Source organism: Lonchura striata, chromosome 12, assembly GCF_046129695.1.
Source record: "Lonchura striata isolate bLonStr1 chromosome 12, bLonStr1.mat, whole genome shotgun sequence".
Classification (NCBI taxonomy): Eukaryota; Metazoa; Chordata; class Aves; order Passeriformes; family Estrildidae; genus Lonchura; species Lonchura striata.
Window position 1 is genome coordinate 17141359 of NC_134614.1, and position 20699 is coordinate 17162057.

Sequence of the window (20699 nt, forward strand, 5' to 3'; positions counted from 1 at the left end):
GAAGTGCAGTAACTTTTTCCCTGTTGTTCTCTTATGTGGAATGGATGGCAGATGCAACTGTCACTGTGGTTTAAGGACAGGCATGGAGAGCCCACTGGTAAAAAGTTCACAATGTTCATAAACATTGCAATAAATCTTGAATGCTTTTGGAAGGAAATGCGTGTCCCTAACAGATTTTCAGTAGTAATCAAGGTACTGGCTGAGGACCAGTTCCCAGACCTGTGACAGACTGCTGTGTGGCCTTGGGCAAAGGCATTCATTGAGCCTGTCCCAGCTCTGATTTTAGACATAGGTGTCTCATCTCTCTAGATACAGAGATGTGACATTGAAGGAGGATTGAAGCAGGCACTTCAGTCCCCCAGATTATCATTGGAGGATCCTCTCTCTCCATTGGTCCTCCAGGAAGGCAAATGAAACCAGTCTTTATGCTTAAAGTTGGCTCACATGTCTTATCTCTGCATGAGTTGGAAGCACCACACAGCCCAGTGCTTCTGCCTAGGAGCAGGACTATGATTTTTTTTCCTGCTTTAAGGAGGAGTCAAGCATTTGAGTGAAACAAAAAGAGGAGCTCAAGATCACAGCCTCAAGTCTGTCCTCACGGTGTGATGGTGGTGGTGAAGGAGTGAGGACATTCACTCAGCTCCCAGAGCCAGCAGAGCTGTCTGAGCCCAGCACTGAGGGGAGGAGAATGAGCTGAGCTGAGCAGAGGCAGCTTTTCACAGCCCCGTGGGGTGCCCTGGCTCTTTGAATCTCACTACCCTGAGTGATGTAGATGATTCTAAAAATTGTGCTCCTGAGGTTCCAGCGCCTTTTAAAGAGAAGCTGTCCCAGCATGAACCACGTACTTTAGGGAATGTGAAGGCTGAACACCTGCACATGAGCAGATGATCAAGAACAGATACTCCCATCTCCCTCCTGGTTCCAGTACAAGGCCAATCTCTTCTGTGTATTAGTAAGGGCAGCCCTGATACCCAGGAAATGGGATATATGCCTGCAGTTCTGCAGCATGTTTCCCTAATGTTTTTCTGCTCTGTTTTTTATCCTGCAGATGATCACAGCAGGGTGAAGCTAAGGCCTTTACCAGGAAAAGATTCTAAGCACAGTGACTACATTAATGCTAATTACGTCGATGTAAGTTGTTTTAGTGGTTTTTATCTGCTCTACCTTTGAATCCTTCCACAGGAAGGAAATATTGTCACTTGTGATTGTATTTTCCAACTTCACCTGATAATTTTGCTACAAATTCTTCACTATTCTGAATTAGAAAAGCAGCTTTCTTTTTACTTCTAAAATATTAATTTTTCTGCTATGATACTGCTTTCATCTCACTTGGCATTATGGTTTTCTTTGAAGGGTTACAACAAAGCAAAAGCATACATTGCTACCCAGGGACCTTTAAAGTCTACCTTTGAAGATTTCTGGAGGATGATTTGGGAACAAAATACAGGAATCATTGTCATGATCACGAACCTTGTTGAAAAAGGAAGAGTAAGAGATTTTCTCATTTGTTAGCAGCTGCTCCTTAACACTTCCCCAAATCACCTGGGCAGAATTTGTTTTAAATAGCATGGGATGATAAGTACTGATGCATATAACACATAAGTAACAACACAGGGACACATACTGAGCCCTGATTTTTTTCAAAAAGCTCTAGACACAAATACAAAGCAGCAGCTCAGGCCCTTACCCAACTCACGCACCTGTGTCTGTGTTCAGAGGAAATGCGATCAGTACTGGCCGACGGAGAACAGCGAGGAGTACGGCAACATCATCGTCACGCTCAAGAGCACAAACGTCCACGCCTGCTACACCCTGCGCCGCTTCACCATCAGGAACACCAAGATGAAAAAGGTGAGCCAGGCCTTCACTGCTCCCATCCAGGTGTCTTCTGGCTTGTGGAGGATGCAAGGCACACCAGAGCAAAACTTAAGAGTTTGCATAGGCAGCCCGGAGAGGCAGGCGGGTGGGAAATAAGTAAGTAAAGACAGGATTACAAGGAACCTGTTGCTAAGGTTTAGCTTGTATTTCTTCTTCTCAAGTGCACTGCAGCTTTGGTGTCCTTGTAATTGCTGTTATTACCTGTTCCCACATGTATTTTTCCTCAAACCTGTCTCCACCCATCAGCAGGCAGAGCTGCAGGTTTCTTCTGTCAGAGTCCAGCACTTTCGCAGCTGAGCAAGCCAGAAGCGACTGACGATGCTTTTATGCTTCTTTTCCCTCCTGTCTCTATTGTCCCTGCTCACCCTTCGTACCTAGGGGCAGAAGGGGAACCCCAAAGGGCGGCAGAACGAGAGGACTGTCATTCAGTACCACTACACCCAGTGGCCTGACATGGGCGTGCCCGAGTACGCCCTGCCCGTGCTCACCTTCGTCAGGAGATCCTCGGCAGCCAGAACCCCGGACATGGGACCAGTGGTGGTGCACTGCAGGTATGGTGGCTGTGACAAACCACCCGAGGCAAGCACAGCTAGAGCACAGTGTGTGCTCTTCCGTGCCACCTAACACAAACACTGCAGGTTACTAACACAGGAGGAGTGCGTCAGCCCCTTCCCAGCTGATGCAGGGTTTTGCTCTAGCCATGATACTGAGCTGATGAACTGCTTTGCACTGGAATTGGAAAGCTCCTTGGCCAAAGCTTAGTTGTAACCTCCCAGTTCAGTGCATGGACAGGGCAGGATCAGCTGTGCTGGGAACCAGCAGTCTGGATACGTGGACACCTGGGAATGCAATTGCCAGTGAGCCACACTCACCCTCACCAGCACTTGCAGTCACAGCAACAGATCAGTGAATATGCAGTTCAGGGATGTTGTCTTCATCACTGTGTGTGAGGAGGCTGCACAGCACTATATCAAAGAGGAGAGGGTGATGGGGGTTACAGCTCCTTCCTCAGCAGAAATGGAGAATCTCTGAAGAGCTCCCATCTCTCTTGGGCCCAGGACTGCCCTTGTTCACTGTAAGGAGTTCTGGCTCCAGAGGATTAGTCCTCTTTTATACCTTCCCATAGTGCTGGTACCACTTTCATTTCCAGCTCCACTTTGCAGCTTAAGTTTACCTCAAGGCTGAAGCCAGCCAGAGCCATCTCACAGCCTGGAGTGACCTTGGCAATCCAGCATAGCAGCAGCTTGGCAGAGGATGGACCTCTGAATGGCTTCATCCAGCCAACACCAGTAACTGCAGCACTGGAAACAGGAGCCAAGTGTGAACAGCCAGAGTGTGAAGTCCAGGACCACAGCAGCCTTATCCTTATGCTGCTGGCACAGGTGTGATGGCTTGTACTGTGTTCAGCCTCATCTTGAAGCACAGAAATACCCACAGAAGAATTATATATGAGTATTTGCTTAATTCTGTTCTAGCTACTCTGCATTTGCTTTCATCTGGCTGTATTTCATGGGTTTCTCTTATGTTCTCTGTAGTGCTGGTGTTGGCAGAACTGGTACCTACATTGTGATAGACAGTATGCTGCAGCAGATAAAAGACAAAAGCACAGTTAATGTCCTGGGTTTCCTGAAACATATCAGGACACAGCGCAACTACCTCGTCCAGACAGAGGTAAAAAATGCAGTGGGGTTGAATTTAAAGTCTTGTTCATTTTTGCATTGTAATCAAAAAGAGAATAGAGTTTTCCAATTACATCCTGTAAAAATTGAATATATTACTGTTTTTTTTCTGAATATCTCTCTTTTTCTAGACCAGAAACTTCAGATTTTGTTTTTGACTTATTCAGAGTTGTATGTACTACATTTATAAATATTTATTCTTAATTTGGCAGTATTTGCATGAGTGGCTTGTTTTGAACACCCTTTCCTTTACTCCTCAAACAAAAGACATCTGTTTAGGTTATTTCAAACGTCCACCTGACATGCTGGTATTTTTCTAGGAGCAGTACATTTTTATTCATGATGCCTTGTTGGAAGCCATCCTTGGGAAGGAGACTGAAGTGTCTGCAAACCAGCTGCATAGTTATGTTAACAGCATCCTCATTCCTGGCATAGGAGGGAAGACACGGCTAGAAAAACAGTTCAAGGTAAGTCTTAATAACTGCCATCCAGAGGGACCTGATTTTCCTACCCTTTTTTATATGGCCTGTCTTCACTGTCTATTGTCATGGCTAAGGAACCAAACCAGAAAACTTGATCAGCACAGCACAACATCTTGAGAAGTTCAGTCCTATACAGTCCTAGCTTCACTGCTGGAAATCGGTGCTCATGCTCTTCAGTCAGAGCTGAGAAGAGGGACATGGACACTGGTTTGGACTGTGCTGCTGGAATCCCTGTTCCCAAGGGGTCTTGGATGTTCCCAAGTCTGTGGTTACCTTGGCTGGAAGTCTTCCTTCAAACCGTGGCTCTCGTGCATACAAATATGGGGAAATGCAAGAGATGAGGTTCTTTGCACCACCTATTATTTCATCAGTGTAGATAAAGAATTACAAATGTTTTAAGACCAAGAAACACAATCTGCCTTTCTCATTGCTAATCATGATGCTTGTTGTGTTTCCTGCTATGACATATCTGCTTCCTTCCTGGACAAAATAATTACTTTTTCCCAGATCTCTTATTTAAAACCTAAGATTTTCTGATTGCACTTTATTTGAATACATTGTAAAATATTTTGTGAGAGTTTGTATCCCCTATATCATAAGGAGACACATGACATCCGTTTTCACAGCTAAACTCGCTCAGTTAATAACTACCCAAGGAACTGAAGCTGTTAAATTACACCAGGTGCGAAGCTATTCAAAAAATGAATCTGAATTCACTTGTAGGAATTTCAGTATTTCTCCATCACTCAAGACATTCCAGATGCATAATTACTAAATTAAAGAAACAAGTGCAAGAGCACGCACGCCCACACGAAATGCAAGAGGAGGCAAAGATTTGTTATTTTAAAAAGTGTTGCACTTTTACAAACAATTCTAAATTATATGTATAAATTATATGTTTTCTGATGACTCGTGCCAAAGTTTAAAAACCCTAAGTGCCATTTTCAGAAATTACTTTCTCTGACAACATTGCACAGTTATTTAGAATCCCCATAACTTCTAATGTGGCTTATGCCAGTGCACAGATGAGTTGAGTGCTATCTTGTTTAGAGTGCATTTCAAACTGGGATGTGACCAGCAACAATTATTAGATCTTTCTCTTGTTTCTGCTGCTGCCACAGAGCTGGCAGAAAATAAGTTGTGCTCATGCCCCAGTAGAGCAATTTACATTCAACCATCTTAAGAGTGAAATGACACTGAGTGCAGGAGATGTGAAAGCCACCTTTACTCTCTTTGCTCTGGCAGAGTTTCCCCATGTACTGGGGGAGTATTCAAATACAAATCTGCCTCTCTCTGTGCCTCTAGCCAGCCCAGAATGAACATGGCAGACCAGAGAATGTAGCCCATGGCCTCAGATCTCAGATTCCAGAGTGGTGGGTTCCCCAAAGGCCTGTCAGAAAAAGACATTCTGCAAGAATGATCTGGCTATTATTCTGGGGGGGAAAAAAAATTAAAGTATTAAAGTTTTGTTTTTCTATTTTGCTCAAGACCTCGAGACCTTCTTCTCACTAAACACATCTGAAATTCTGTGAAATATATTCTCAAAGATAATGAAACGTAGTGTTCTGTGAAAATACATTTTGATGGAACTTCATATGCAGGATGTTGCAAAGCTCAGAGCTCCAGAGATCTTTTTATCTATTAAACATGTATGAAAAGGATGATTTCCGTTGGAAACTTGAGTACTTTAAACAAGTTTTAACAATGCAGTTTATTCTTCTACTAATGCATCTTCGCAGGAGTTGGCAAAGAAACCTCCTCTCTTCATTTAGAGTGCTCTGAGGGCTGACTTACTACTTCATTCTTTTTCAGCTGGTTACACAGTGTAATGCAAAATACGTGGAATGCTTCAGTGCTCAGAAAGACTGCAACAAAGAGAAGAACAGGAACTCATCAGTTGTGCCATGTAAGTTCACATCTTCAGTTTGATTACTGCCTAGCATAACTTTTTGTACCGAATTCTCCCGGTGTTATGCATGAAAAGACATAGCCACGAGGAAGGGGAAATGTAATCTTTTGTTCAGCCCAAGCTGTCTTGTCTTTGAGTATTACCCTGATGAAACTGAACAAAAGGAAATAGTTGCAGTGTCAGCCAGATATACTGTCCAAGTGAAATGTTAATCTGAAGTGCTTAAGAATTTGAATAATTAGGTAGGGGATAAATCTATGGAATACTGAGAGATTACTTTGATACCAGCAGCTCCCTGCTCTAGGAAATCTCCCAGAGTGATTTGCACCAGTTGTTTGTAATTCAGCTATTGCACTCAGTTTCTCTGTGTGTGCCACCACAGATTTAAGGATATTCAGTGACCAAGGACACAGTTTCAGAGTCATTAAAAGGGAATCTGTGCATGGCTGTCAAGCAGTATGAACTTGCACCAGACCAAGCATGGGCACAGTGTCATCCCCATCACATAACCCAGAGCACAGGACACAGAGGACAGATGATAGCCAAGCTAGCACAGAGTAATGGTGGCACAGATACAGCCCATCATGAAGTTTGTTAATAAAAAGGGAAGTCATCAGAATACATCTTAAAAACAGATGGGAACACGCTAGAAAAAGGCTGTTTGATTTGGCCCTTTGTGTCATGCAGCTGCACTGATTTCAGTTTGGCTTCTGGAGGCTGTCAGAGGGTTTGAGGGTGATGTTGAACTCAGCTCTCAAACACAGGGAAGCATGGATCTGCAGAAGAGCACACACTTCTGGGAGGTTCCCCATTAGGGAAGATGTTTGTCTCTGGAGGTTCTCTCACCCTGTGAGAGATGGCAGTACTACAGAGTGGTAGGGAAAACAAAATAAATCATCTGGGTTTGTATGCTGCTGGAGACAAATGGAACACTACACACAAGAATTACCCGAAATCCCCTGTTATCACTGCATATACTGTTATTTGGTAATTCAGCCTGCTGTGAAAATCTTTGCTATAGTAAAATTTGATTCCTGAAATTACTTTGTCCTTGTGGGAATATTGTGCAACATTCTCTTTTATATCCTGTGTTAGCAGGCAGTGCTTTAATGCAGTTAAAGTGCTGGCCTGCTCCTGTGGGAGATGGGAGCTGCACACTGTTTGTTTTGTTAACAGCTGAGAAATTCTTACTTTCTGCATTGTGCCATGATCAGACTTTGATCTTTTCTTTTTTCTCTGTGTTTTTTTTTTTTTTTTTTCTTAATGTTATAGCTGAGCGTGCTAGAGTGGGCTTGGCACCACTGCCTGGAATGAAGGGAACAGATTACATTAATGCCTCTTATATCATGGTGAGGAAGCCAACACCTAATTACAAAGTAAAATCAGTTCTAAGGTGCTAAATACCAGATGCCTATAATTGTCTTAATTCTGTATGTAATGGCTGTGTATTAACAGATGAGATTTTAACACCTTCCCCATAATGTAACGCTATTAACCATGTTTTATTAAAGATTGTTGCCTAAAAAAATTAATTACAAGATGCATTTAGATGGAATGTGTATTTCTGTGAGATACAGTCAAATAGATACTGGGATTTAAAGTAAATTAAAACAGTAGGGGACTCTGTAGAATTGAAATGGAGTTAAGGAAATATAGTCTGTGTGAAAATAACGTGGTGTAAAATAAAATAGGGTCATTATGTGTCCCCAGAAATTAAATCAATGCTTTAAAAGTATGGGAGGCAGTAAGTAACTCTGTTTGTTTTGCTGCCAAAGGGCTACTACAGGAGTAACGAGTTCATCATAACCCAACATCCACTGCCACATACAACTAAAGATTTCTGGCGAATGATCTGGGACCACAATGCACAGATCATTGTCATGCTGCCGGACAACCAGAGCCTGGTGAGTTGTCTGTGTCTCTCCCTGCGTGGTGCCACTGTCACAGCCCAGCTGGGCACAGCACAGGGTCACTCAGTTGCCTGCTGGGGCTGTTTTCTGGCTGAAAGCAAAGCCAATTTTTGAGCCATCTACTCAAACTTTGCCATAAGCTGGTTACAAAAAGTTAAGTTCAATGAAGTAGGGGCTGTTCTTTTGCTGTCGCCTTCTGCACTCACCCATGGACATCAGGGCTGGAGGGACCCCAGTGCTCACAGATAGCACAGCACACCAGTGCTGCCAGCATCTGCAAGGCTCCTCAGGGCTGCCTGGCAGGATGCAAGCACTGACGGTATGGAGAGGCTGGGGTTATGGGTAAGGACTTGGAGAGGAGCAGAAATGCAATGTAGGGACAGGAGGATACTTTCTTGTTTGCCTGTGAGCTTAAACCTCAGACTATGGCTGTGCAAGGCAGCACATGCCATTTTTAATGAAAGTAAAAAGCAAATAAGTATGTTAATTTAAGTGGAAATAATGAGTCAGACAGAGTGATAGAATAAGGAGACACAGGTGAAGTGCTAATCACTACTTCCAGATTTACTAGCATGTCTCAAGAGGGTGTGTTGAAAAGGATTAGGAACTAATCGGTTCATTTTTTCATGCACGCATCACTGAGGTGAATAGACAATTGTAGCTGAAAGTGGAAGAGAAACCACCTTCATTATAGCAGGAAAATAGCAGTCATGAGGGGCTACTAAAGAGGCAGCAGTCAATATGCTGCTTGTGTGTGGGGATGAAAGGGAGCACAGCACTGCAAGGAGTGCTCAGAGACATTCGATCAGATCAGAAAATGCTTATGAAATGAAAGTGTGTCAGGTGGAAATGGAGAGGCTGATCTTGTCTTCACATATACATGAAATAGCTCTGCAGAACCACGGTGATCAAAGGGTATAGGAGGAGTGCTGGGCTCAGCCACAATGCTTTCACCTTCACCATTGCCAGGGTGGAGGTGGCCAGGAAGGCAGTGGCATCTGGCCTGGGCTCAGTGGTCAGTGTGCAATGTGTTGGCTGGCAAGAAGGGCTGGCACAGGATTCAGGCAGCACCAAGGTGCTGGATGTGCAATGCCAAAGGACAAGACAATACTGGAAGGTGCCTGCTGCATGAGGACTTGTCAGGTGGCAGGACAGGTCCCTTGCTTGGCACTTTTCCATATTACTCTGCTTCCCAATACTTCTGCTTATTTAGGACCGATTTGTAAGGATGTAAAACCTTAAGTCACATTTTCAGAATAAACACTGACAGCACAAATCTCAACAGAATCTTGTGTATCAGAGCTGCAACCCCACAGAAATACACCTAGTTGAAGAGGGATGTGCAAGGCCACAGCAGGATGACATCAGTTCATAGTTCATGTTCGCTCATGAGTGAAAGATGACATGTCCAGAGGACATGGGTTTGCTCAGTGACCAGGGCAACTTCTGTGCTCATTCTGCAAGGACATAGACTTTTGAAGCCAGGAGAAGAAACAGACTTTGCATGTAGGTGGTGACAGACCATAATTTCCTTTGTTTGCAGCATATTAGGAATTCACAGTTATTTTTTAAAGAATGGCTTTGACAGCTATTTTAAAGAACAGTGTTGACTTACATCCTGCCAGTCAGGCTACTTCAGCACTGAACTTCTTCCAGCCTTCCCAGTCTCACTGAGGTTTTACAGTAGAGGTGTTTTGCTGGAGAACTTCCATTAAGTTCAGCCAGTGTTTTTTTCAAAGCTAAGAATATTTGAGTTTTTCTCTTCCTCTTCACTCCTCTGCTCACTCCTAAAAATTCAAACCCTACATTAGTATCCATCAATCTTCTACCTAGGCCTGATTCACAGGCCTTGAGTTTTGGATTAGACCACAATAAACACAAATTTAAAATAACAAGTCATTAATTTTTAAAGGTCAATGAGTTTTTTCTAAACAAATATCTGACTTTTAAACAAAACTGTATAGGCAGGAGGTCATAAAGCCTGGGATACAATACAAAGGTTAAGTATGAGTGAGCTAAGGTAACCATTTCCCTGTGAAACCAATTAAAAAGCAGATGTTACCTGTTTGAACACACAAAGGGAGGATCTGGCAGGTTTACTGCCCACTGTAATAGTAAATTTGTTTTAGACAGAAGTGTTTTTTAAATGTCAGTTCCTGATCATCTCTATTTATCGAAGCAATTTTTTGATCCACTGGATTTTTCAGTTGCACAAAGGTATCTGAAAGGCTGCAGTAATGTGTTCTTTTATGTGTCCAGGCAGAAGATGAATTTGTGTACTGGCCAAGTCGTGAGGAATCCATGAACTGTGAGGCCTTTACTGTGACCCTTATCAGCAAAGACAGACTGTGCCTCTCTAATGAAGAGCAAATTATCATCCATGACTTTATCCTTGAAGCTACCCAGGTAAAGTAAACCTTCAAATGTGGGTCTTTACTTTTCACCAAAATTATACTGATGCCATTTAAATACAGAAGAAGAGTTCAGAAGATTTTTGAAAAGGATTTACTTGTAAATGCATGTGGATGCATGTTTCTCTCAGGGGAAAGGTATTCTCATTGGCTTCTCCTCCCTCTCACATCTTCTACTTCCAGGTAGATTCCTCTAGCTAGTAAGGCTAGTATTAACTGTCTGTCTTGCTTGAAAGTGAAGACATGTGATTTTACCAAGGTGTATTGTCTTATTTCTGCTTACAAGATTCAGCATTTATAGTTTAATTGTTTGGGAGTCTTAACTAATCGTAAAATGCAAGCATGATTGTTTTGAACTATAAACCTGCTTCTAGTTTGTTATCTGGATGGCAGCTGGACTTTGCTGCAAGACATTTGTTTGCAAGCCCATTTAAATTTGACTTGGTTGCTCTTGTTTGACTTTTGAGCCATAAGGACTCTGAGAGAGGTTTGATATAAGCCCTGAATTCAAATACAAAATATTTTATTGATTAAACCTTTTGTCAAACTTGCATAATTTTAGGGTGCTCACTGTTACAGAGATGCTGGAGCTGTGTGTCCTCTTTCTATGTAAACTGCTTGGAAGAAAAAAGTTTCCCTCCAGTTTGCAGTGAGGCTCTTTCCTCTCTGTCCCTGGGGAGGATGCCTGTGAAATGGAAGAAGCTAATGCCAGACTTTTTGTCATTGCAGGATGACTACGTTCTGGAAGTGCGCCACTTTCAGTGTCCCAAATGGCCAAACCCTGACGCTCCCATAAGCAGTACCTTTGAACTTATCAATGTAATCAAGGAAGAGGCCTTAACAAGGGATGGCCCCACCATAGTTCATGATGAGTATGTCATTGCTTTTCTTTCATTTATGTGCAGATTGTACACTTAGCTGAAAGACACTTGTTAGGACTGATGTTCATTCCTGTGTAGATGGGGTTTAATAGTCCAGGTGTAGGTGGGGTTTAGTAGTCCAGGGAACAGATTAAGAATATATAAACTTCCAAGGATGAGTTTTCAGTTGTCATTTGAGGCCAAATACATTTTGCTTAGAGTAGTTTTTGTGCTGGCTATAATCTCAGACAGAACAAGCTCAGCTCAGCTGTGTCTCCTGACAAGCAGCAGAAGTACCTTGTGACAAAGGGCCCCGGTCTTTTAAAAGCAGATTAATTCTTTCTCCTTTTGCTTCCCAAAAAATATTCCAAGAGGCCCATACAGTGCCAAGTGGAAGGGAGGGGACCCACTGACTCCAGGCCAGCATGCCCCAACACTTGCCTCTTTTGTAGCACAGTGGTGAGCATTGTCTCACCAGCTACGCTTGAACACCCACTTATAAAGAGTGCTAAAATATGCATTGTATATTATTACTTGCACACATTATGGAGCTGCAGAATACCATTATAGTGAGGCTGGAGCCTGGGTCTGACCTGATTTCCTTGGAGAGACTGTTTCCTGGTGGGCAGAGCACTTCCTGGAGTCATTCTGTGCTTAAAATCTCAAGGAAGCCCAACTTCTGACAGTGCTCATGGTGTCCTAAGAACGAGCACCAAGCCAGCACAAACACTTGCTCCACCTGCAGCCCCCCTGTGCTGCAGCCTGTCAGATTTTGCCACTGCCACGAAACAGAATCAGTGGGAAGGTCTTGGGAATCTTTGCAAAAGCCTCACTACCACGTTCTGGTGTGTCAGTGGTCAGAGCAGGCACTGTGCTGCTGTCCCAGGAGGATGTTCATATCCCCAGTGCTGCTGGAGTTCTCCCTGCACATCCACGTGTCGCTGCTGCAACAGTTTTTCCCAACTGACTCCTGCAAATGGTGCCTTGGGCTGCAGCAAGTAGTTTTTCTCCCACCACCTCCTCCTGCCTTGCTTATGCAGACTTTAAGCTCTGTTGCTTTTCACCAGCACTGATTAATTCCAGGCTGGTTTTAATATTCATGCTTTGGGTAGTCTGAAGTGAAGTTTTGCTGCTCTTGCAGTATTTAAGATTATGTTTTACAAAATTAGAAACATTATTGATTTGGGCATTTCATTGCTAGATGAAAAAGGAAAATCAAAATTGCATTCCAAGCAATGCTGAATCATTCTTTCTGTACATTGCTTTTTTTTTGGTTTATTTGTCATATTCAATGATTTTATCTTTACGCCTAATACATAATGTGGATTCTGCTTGTAATTGGAGTCTAAGGAAATGTAGCTGAAAATGAAAATTTCCCTTTGCTACATGCAACAACTATATCACATAATCTACTAATAATTACAACTGCAGATTAATTCCAAATATATGAATTTGCAGATAACTGAATTTATGTGGTATTTAGGAAGTACATGGTGGGATGAACTTGATAACACTTTTAAAAGTTCAGAAATTCCAACTTGAGGCAGTTGTCAAGATTTTTAAATGTAACTACCCAAGTGTAGGCAACTACATACAGATCTGCTGCATAATTTTCTGCAAGAAAAGTTCTTCAGATTGTTGAGATCTGGAAATTATCAGCCCATGCAAAAATGATGCCATTACACCCTCAAAGGGTTTTAGTTGTATGCTGTCAAGTACATGCACTGGGCACTTTGTCCACTGCCCCTGTAGATGAGTCACAGCCATCTGTATGGTGCTGCTTCTCCTCTACACCTTACATCCAATAGAGCACATCCATTGTGATCTGAGTTCTGTTTCCCATTTCTAGGTAAACTGAGTTTGAGTTTGCAAAACTCATATAAAATTAACTCAGCATATGTCTTGATTTCCACTGGAATGCTGTACAAATCCTGGTGGTGATCTTGCAATACAAGATAGTATTGCAGCACTTGCTGATTATTTCAGTTTTCATATAAAACTCTCCAAGTGGCTTAGAGAGCAGGTCAGCACAGATAACCCCATTTAGCAATGGGAACATTTAAACACAGCCTTTCTCAAAGTCACACAGCAGACCCATAGCACAGCCAGGGCAGAATTTCAGTTTCCTGAGTACCAGGAGGGCAGAGGAGAGTGGAAGCTCCTCAGAATCCATTGTGTAGGATCCTTCATGATGTGCCTCACACCTGCACCTACAGCCCAAGCACACCCCCAAGCTTGCAGCAGTGAGGTTTCCACCTGACCAGTATCTCAAGGATATCTCAAGGACTGACTTGTGTTTCTGATGAATAACTGCTGCTCGGTCCTCAAGCAAAACATGGGTGATTAGAAAGAAATGAGACTTTGCCTCTTCCTCCACATCTGACAATTGCAGAAAACTAACACAGCTCAACTCTTCAAAATCTGTAATGTCTCCTGGGTGCCTGGCTCAGGGATGTTGCCTTTACCGAAGATTCAGACCTAGGCAAGACTTAGAGATTGCCCCAATTACTTGTGAACACCACAGAGCTGTGTTAGTTTTCTGCAATTGTCAGATGTGGAGGAAGAGGCAAAGTCTCATTTCTTTCTAATCACTCATGTTTTGCTTGAGCTCCCACTAATGAATTTAAAATACACTCCACTGTAATGCAGATGCTCTCAGCACATGTGGTGTGGGAGAACTGATTTCAGTGTTACAGTCTCCAAGCTGGGTATTTTGGAATGGCTCATATTCTGCTGCTGATACAGTTCTTTGTGTTGAATAGTGCAGATAACCTGAGATTACTGGTGTACCATCATTTCTTCTATGAATTAAAATGACAAAAAATTAGCCACTATAAAACAAACATTTAGTAAACACAAAGAGGAACTACAGTAATTAAATAAGGCTATAACAACACTTCCATGCCTCTGGATCAGTGGCCTGGTGTGTTTTTGAGTAACTCTTCCTTTTGGTGTGGTTTTCCAGGTATGGAGCTGTGTCAGCAGGAACTCTGTGTGCCCTTACCACTCTGTCTCAGCAGCTGGAGAATGAAAATGCTGTCGATGTTTTCCAGGTGGCAAAGATGATAAATCTTATGCGGCCCGGAGTATTTACAGACATTGTAAGTCTTTAAATGAACTATAAATAGACAGTTTACAAGGTTTTCATCTGAGACCAAAAGCATGAACTAAAACATGCATTGTGTATGTTATCAAGCCCTACAGCATCTGCTACCAAGCAGAATTTGCATTTGAACGTCTTTTGTGTAGTTGTCATTTTTTGTTAACCTCAAAGCCACACTGTAAGTCTCTGATTTGCACTTGAACTTATTTCTCATACTTTGGAGGGGAGCATCATACAGGCAAGTCCTAGCAGAGAAGCACCTTTCAGCTTGTCACCATCTGCCTGCCAGCCCTGTGAGCCCGGCTGTGCTCTTTAGATCTGGCACGCTGTGGTATGAAGGGATGCTCAGGGCAGGCAAAGCTGCAGGGCTGAGGCTCTTCCCTGAGTATCCAGCAAGAGCAGCCCCTTTCCTCAGTGTGTGTGCCACAAGGTTCTGCCACCCAGGGAGTGACCCGGGGCTGAGCTGTGGCCTCAGTTCTGTCCTGCCCTCCTGAAGTGTTTAACAGTATATCAGAAATAATATCATCTACCAAAACTGGAGTTTGGGTTGACAAGGTTAAACTGGATGAACAGAGGTAATTGTTCTATTTCTTTGCTATGTGTGCTTCTGGTAATGAATGCCCATGACCTTCCCTGGAAATGCCAAATTAAAGTGCTGCTCATTTATGTACATTTAAAGGACTGAAATAAGTTGTTCTTTCTTTTCCAGGAACAGTACCAGTTTCTTTATAAGGCAATGCTAAGCTTGGTCAGCACTAAGGAAAATGGAAATGGTCCCATGACACTGGACAAAAATGGTGCTGTGATGGCCAGTGACGAATCTGATCCTGCAGAAAGCATGGAGTCTCTTGTCTAATTGGAAACCTGAAAAGGCACTTAATTTGTAGAACTTCTGAAGACTGAGTGAACTTTTTTGAGGCCTTTTTTGCCAGACTCTAGGTTATACAATAACCCAATTACTTTTTTACACTGATAAAAGTTTTGATATTTATTTTTTGCCATTTTATGTCTTAATGGTATCCTACTGAGCATTTGCACCTCTGTTTATTTCACACAGTGAAACGCAATTTTATCTAGTTTGCACTATATGATCAGTGTTACTGCCTATAATATCCTAATACAAGACAAGCCCTGATGTGACATTCCATGACAACAAGCATATGCTTTTTCTGTTTTGTTTAAATGCAGTGAAGTTTTGCTAACTACAGTGACCCTCAAATCTTAAATCTTGAATGCTAGGCCAGATGGATTCTTTCTACAACAGATACTGTACCCCTTCGTACCATATTTATTATTTAGTGACCATGTCAAAGTTCTGGTAACGGTGTTCTGCATTCCAGTGGAGTGGATGAGCAGTGTTCATCCTTTCTTGACAAAATGTGGCAGGTGATTATTAGCTACAGTGAAGGTCTAACAGCCTTGTGGAGCTGAAACAATTATTTCTGTATTGTTTCAAATTGCTGTGTTGTACACTTACAGACCTGAGACTTGCTTCACATGGAATATATAAATTACATACAATATAATTATAAATTAGATGCAATTAATATGTGGGATGAGGTGATAAGTTTTGAATTTACAATTTCAAGGTTTCCCCATGTATTCATGAAAATGTTGATTTTGGTTTTTAACCAGCCCTGTGATGGGAAAATATTTCGGTTTTATTTTCATCAGAGCCAATACAGTGAGAAATCTACAACAACCCAAAATCAGACCAGTTTTCAGATATATTAAAGGTAGCAATATTTTACATTACTAAGCTATTCAATATTTTAAACACATCTAATTTCCTTACTATTTCTTGACTATGACCTCACACCTAATGGTATGTTACATGATGACAGGCGTTTCTTAATTTCATAACTGTTAGATGCCATTTTTACAGGTGTGTAATTTTCATACTTTAGTGCTAAAACATAAAGTACTGATCCATATTTACTGGTGAAGCAAACTAATAAAAAAAAACTACCTATAAAGTTACATTCTCCCTCTTTTTTTTTTGCCAGACTAATTCTTTAGCAAAAACCTAGTTTATTGTGTTTTCCCTCCCATGCAAATAGAATGGCTTCCCCCAGATTATGTCAGTAATTATTGTTTGGAGCATTTGAGTTTACATCCTCACTGGCTCCCTCTTCCTTTGTATTTGGTTGCAATTCAACAAGTTCAAAAGAAGTAAGCACATGCTTAAATTCTCCTGAAAAAGAAAATTAGTTGTGCCCTTCATAGCTTAGCTGAGTAGGGAGGGGTTATTGAGTCTGTCTAGAAAAGGAAATATTTGATTTCAGCCATCCTAACCCTTGGTGTACAGTTAAAGGCAATCTCCCTTATATGTGGCATTAATTTCTTCTAAAGTACAGAAAACATGCATTATAATTCTTCAATTCTTCAGGACTTGTCAAAATACTGCAACTTTTTTTTTTTTTTTTTTTTTTTTTTTTTTTTTTTTTTTTTCTTTTAAATGTAAACCTATTAATTTCTGCCAGTCCAGTCTTACTGAAATACAGATATTTGGCAAGGTTCTGTGTATTTCCATTTACAAGGAAGCTGAAAGCAAACTGCTTAAAAGGATATTGAGAGTAGATAATGTTGGTTCAGAACTTCTTAAGGTGCAAACTGGTACAGCCTCGCTGAGAGCAGAGGAGCTGTGCAAACTGGTATGTGCTAACATTTGGCCTTTTGTCTTAATGAGAGAAAGATTCAGTGTATTCAAGGATTCATCAGCAAGCTTTTACACAGTCACATTTACTTCTCAGTTTGTTGAATCCCTCCATCCAAGCAATCCCAATAATTGATAATACCAAACAATTTATTAAGCCCATGGTTTCAGTAGGGAAATGCCATGTCCAGCAACAGCTAGTCCAAATAAAATATGTGCAGAATGTTTCAAAATATTGTAGTTTGCATCCCCTTTGCGCTGCATGGAGGAGAGGGAGTCAGTAGGAGTTAAGACTGACCCTCCAGTCACTACACCCCAGTAAAAGAATGGTTTAAGTAAGTTCTCAAGTGCTGCTCCCAGCAAGGGCTGGAAGGTTTTGCTGAGTGGTTTTCTGGCCAGCCTCAGCCTCAGAGGCTGCTGAGCCCCTCTGTGCCCCCAGTCCTGCACCTGGACCCAGCCAATGCCAGCTGGTAGCACAAAGGGCCTCATGAGCTGGATCAGTTCAATCTGGAAGTGTTTTAAGTTCCTGGGGAGATGTAGGGAGAAGTTAGAAATTCAAACCTTGACAACTAAGTGACACAAAGATTACTGCATGCATCAAGAGGTTGGGTTTGTTCAGTACTTTCAGGTGATTACTTTTCATTTCAGTGGCATGATGGAAGATAACTGTGGTTTGTGACACACTGCCTGAATACCCTTGGTTTAATCCCTTACCTTCTCACAAGTTTTAAACATCAATGAACGAAGGCTGCGGGGGTTGAACTTTGGTCAATGCTTTGGAAATCCATGCATTTGCATTGGCAGTTTCCAACACCTGAAATACTTGTTTGGGGTTTAATCCATGGGGAAATAATGTACACTGGTGTTCTATGAGTTCTCCATGGATTATTTCGTAAGGGAGCTCCAGCTGTATGTTAAGTGCTGTGCTGACAGCCAGGTAGCCAATAGATGGTAGTGATGCACGAGGCTTGAAGGGGTGAAGCTAGAAATTGCTTGTGAAGGTCAGGATTAAGCACACAGAAGAGCCAAATCTGTCCTCCTGTAAGCAGCTTCAGTTCTGCTCTCTTACACAGGTTTGCACCCTTTCCTGGGGACTGAGTGAGTGGCAGAAGGAGCAATGGGCACTGATAAATTCTTCTGATGCTCCCACGAGTGTCCAGCCCAAGTCCTGCTCTGCAAATCACCACCTCTTGCTTTTGGGACCCCAACCCCTCGGCTGTACCCAGCTCCTGCCATTCAGTCAGGATGTCTTTCCAGCATCAAAGGCTCCCAAGCAATGTGCAGGTCTGCAAAATAAGAGAAGCTGAGAACATTCCTATATCACTGCAGAGTGTGGTCCTCAGCACCAGCCCTGATAAATAAGGAACAGAAGGACTGAAACACACACGTGTCTACATTTAGAAAATACAATTTCTCCATGTCTTGCACATGTCCTGTGCCCACAGACCATGTGAAAGATGTGAACTGTGTCTTGAGACCATAAGAGCAGCCAAGCTTTCCAAGTGGGAATGCTTGGAAAGCTTCTGTGTCATCTGAACATCTGAAATAGGTGGCAGGCTCAGAATAACCCAACCTCCAAACACTCCTGTGTGTGAGCTTGGATGTTGTAGGAAGGTCTGGGGGAGCCAGTGGGACCACTCAGACCACCAAGTCTTCTGCAGGATCAATGTCTAAAGAACATTCATTTTAAACAGCATTTGTCCTTAAAATTTCAGTGTCTGCTTCCAAATGCTAATTTAGAAACAGGGAAAAAGAAAAATCCAAACCCCTTAAACTTTTCCTTGTGGCTGTTCCTGTACTGTGGGTCTACTCTAGGATAGTGGAGTCATTTACAGGATCTGCAAAATTTCACTTGTGTTTCCAGCTTCTGACTGCTTGAATTGCTTGAACACAGTGATACATTGGAACATTAGGAGAAGAATCCTTATTATACAGCACAACTGCCTTCTCATTAATCTTTTTTAAAGCTGATGTATTTTATTTAAAAGCTAAAAAGTATAGATATGGATTCTACCAAAGATACATGCTACTAATTCTCAGCAAAACAAAACCAACTTAATTTAAAAAACAAACTGTAGTTGTCTTGAAGATTTAGCAGTCTTTCTCAAATTCATGTCTTTTGACATCAGATCTTTTGTTCCGAAGTTTATGTTCAAATGGTGCCAGTGAACTTTTATATGAAGGGAAAATGCCTATTTGTTAATCTACTGCATTGCTTTTCTTCTTTTTCTTTTTCTCTCTTTTTTTTTTAGGATGTAATTCACTGTTACCCTTTGCTCTTCTTCTCCTTGTTGCCATTCTAACAATGTGAACTGCATTGGCTTCACTTATCAAAGGAGAAGGAATGCAAAAATAAGGAAAGCGAGGAACTGTAATAAAGAGATTTGGCCTCTACTTTGTCTTAGCTGTTAAACTGTTTTTAGTGTTTTTGTTAACTATTTGAAAAGGGAAGCATTTTCTACAGAGGATAATTAATTTCAAGAAAAATGTCTTGAGTTTTAAGAATAAACGTCTCCAAAAGAGGAGATAGTCAATTTTATACAATGTCACAACTCTCCAACATTTGGGGTAGTGACTTTTTTGTTTTGTTAGAACACTTGAGACTAGCAAGCAGCCATTGTTTCTAAAGACCGAAGCATTCATGTGTACTCCTATTTTCTTTTCCTTCATTTTTAAAATAGCAAAGTCATTAAAACTGTAAATATTTTGTTGCTTAGATAAGCATCTTCTGGGAACTTTGTATCTATGGTATATAATCATAGAATTTTATATTTTCATATAAAGCTAATTTTTTTCTAGTTTCACCTCCTTCCTAGTTCTGTGGTGGTTATGTGAATACAAACCTTCTGTGTTTCAAGGTAGTGAGATGCCATCATCACACTCCAAAAAAGATTTCCACACATGTCATTTCTTTGGGGCAGTGATTGTGAAAGTTGGATTTTTTTTTTTTTATTCCATTGTCAGTGTGTGCAACAGGATTTAGACTTAGCCAGTCACTAGATACATTTGTCTCATTGATCCATTCAGAAGAAAAATAAAAATGTGGTGTTTGGTTTGGGGAAAGGGTGGGAGGGAGTATTTTGAGGGAGACTTTTTGTTCAGTTTTGGTTTTTGTTTGGGGGCTTTTTGTAACTTGAAGAATCTTCTTTTTGTTATGTTAAACTATATCAAATCATTCTATTATAGTGTTATTTAATATGTAAATTGTATTGCTATACATAAAATAAAGTATGGTTTTTGATGTATTTATGGACTTCTTACTCATTTGCATTGGGTACACACAAGGAACAGATGCTGGAGTCAGTATTTCATTGTCCCAGGCATGCAGGAATGATGAGATCCAAGGCCTGCTTTAATTAGATCTCAAATTTCCAAGCAGGACTCAGCTGGGAACTGCCAGTGACAGTGGAGTTCCCTTCTTAATTGTCTCCAACTGTTAGAGAGCTGCCAGTAAATAACCCCATCCCTTTCCACCAGTGCTCCTGGCCAGACAGCTGTGACCCATCAAAACCCCTTTTGGATGGGGGACTGTCTCCATTCTGAACAGGACCTCAGATCCTGAGCTTTCTTGGCAGCTCCTTTGGCTTCCTCAGACCCATTTCTGGCTTACCAGCCTGGAGGAGCAGGGGCTTCCACCAGGCCACCATCACCCTGTGATTTACTGTGATGAATGGCATTGCTCCCTAACCCCAGCACTGCAGCAGGAAAAGCAAAGTACTGATTCCCATCTCAGACAGGCTGGGGGGACACAGATGTTCCAAATCCTAGAGACACTGCAGCAAAAATCCCCCACGGAGGGCGTTGGTAGTCA

At 41.8% G+C, this 20699-nt stretch overlaps 1 protein-coding gene across 1 annotated transcript in view; it reads left to right on the plus strand.

The window, feature by feature from the left end:
• PTPRG (protein tyrosine phosphatase receptor type G) overlaps positions 1–20133 on the plus strand; it is a 391106-nt gene extending 370973 nt beyond the window's left edge. The window contains exons 17-29 of the mRNA XM_021537228.3: positions 1049–1131; positions 1354–1488; positions 1717–1851; positions 2257–2429; positions 3414–3549; positions 3878–4024; positions 5852–5945; positions 7221–7297; positions 7724–7852; positions 10118–10264; positions 10999–11141; positions 14095–14230; positions 14942–20133. Coding sequence (XP_021392903.3) covers positions 1049–1131; positions 1354–1488; positions 1717–1851; positions 2257–2429; positions 3414–3549; positions 3878–4024; positions 5852–5945; positions 7221–7297; positions 7724–7852; positions 10118–10264; positions 10999–11141; positions 14095–14230; positions 14942–15088 — 1682 coding nt within the window. The 3' untranslated portion in view covers positions 15089–20133. The remainder of the gene's footprint in view (positions 1–1048; positions 1132–1353; positions 1489–1716; positions 1852–2256; positions 2430–3413; positions 3550–3877; positions 4025–5851; positions 5946–7220; positions 7298–7723; positions 7853–10117; positions 10265–10998; positions 11142–14094; positions 14231–14941) is intronic.
• Positions 20134–20699: the final 566 nt, after the last annotated feature.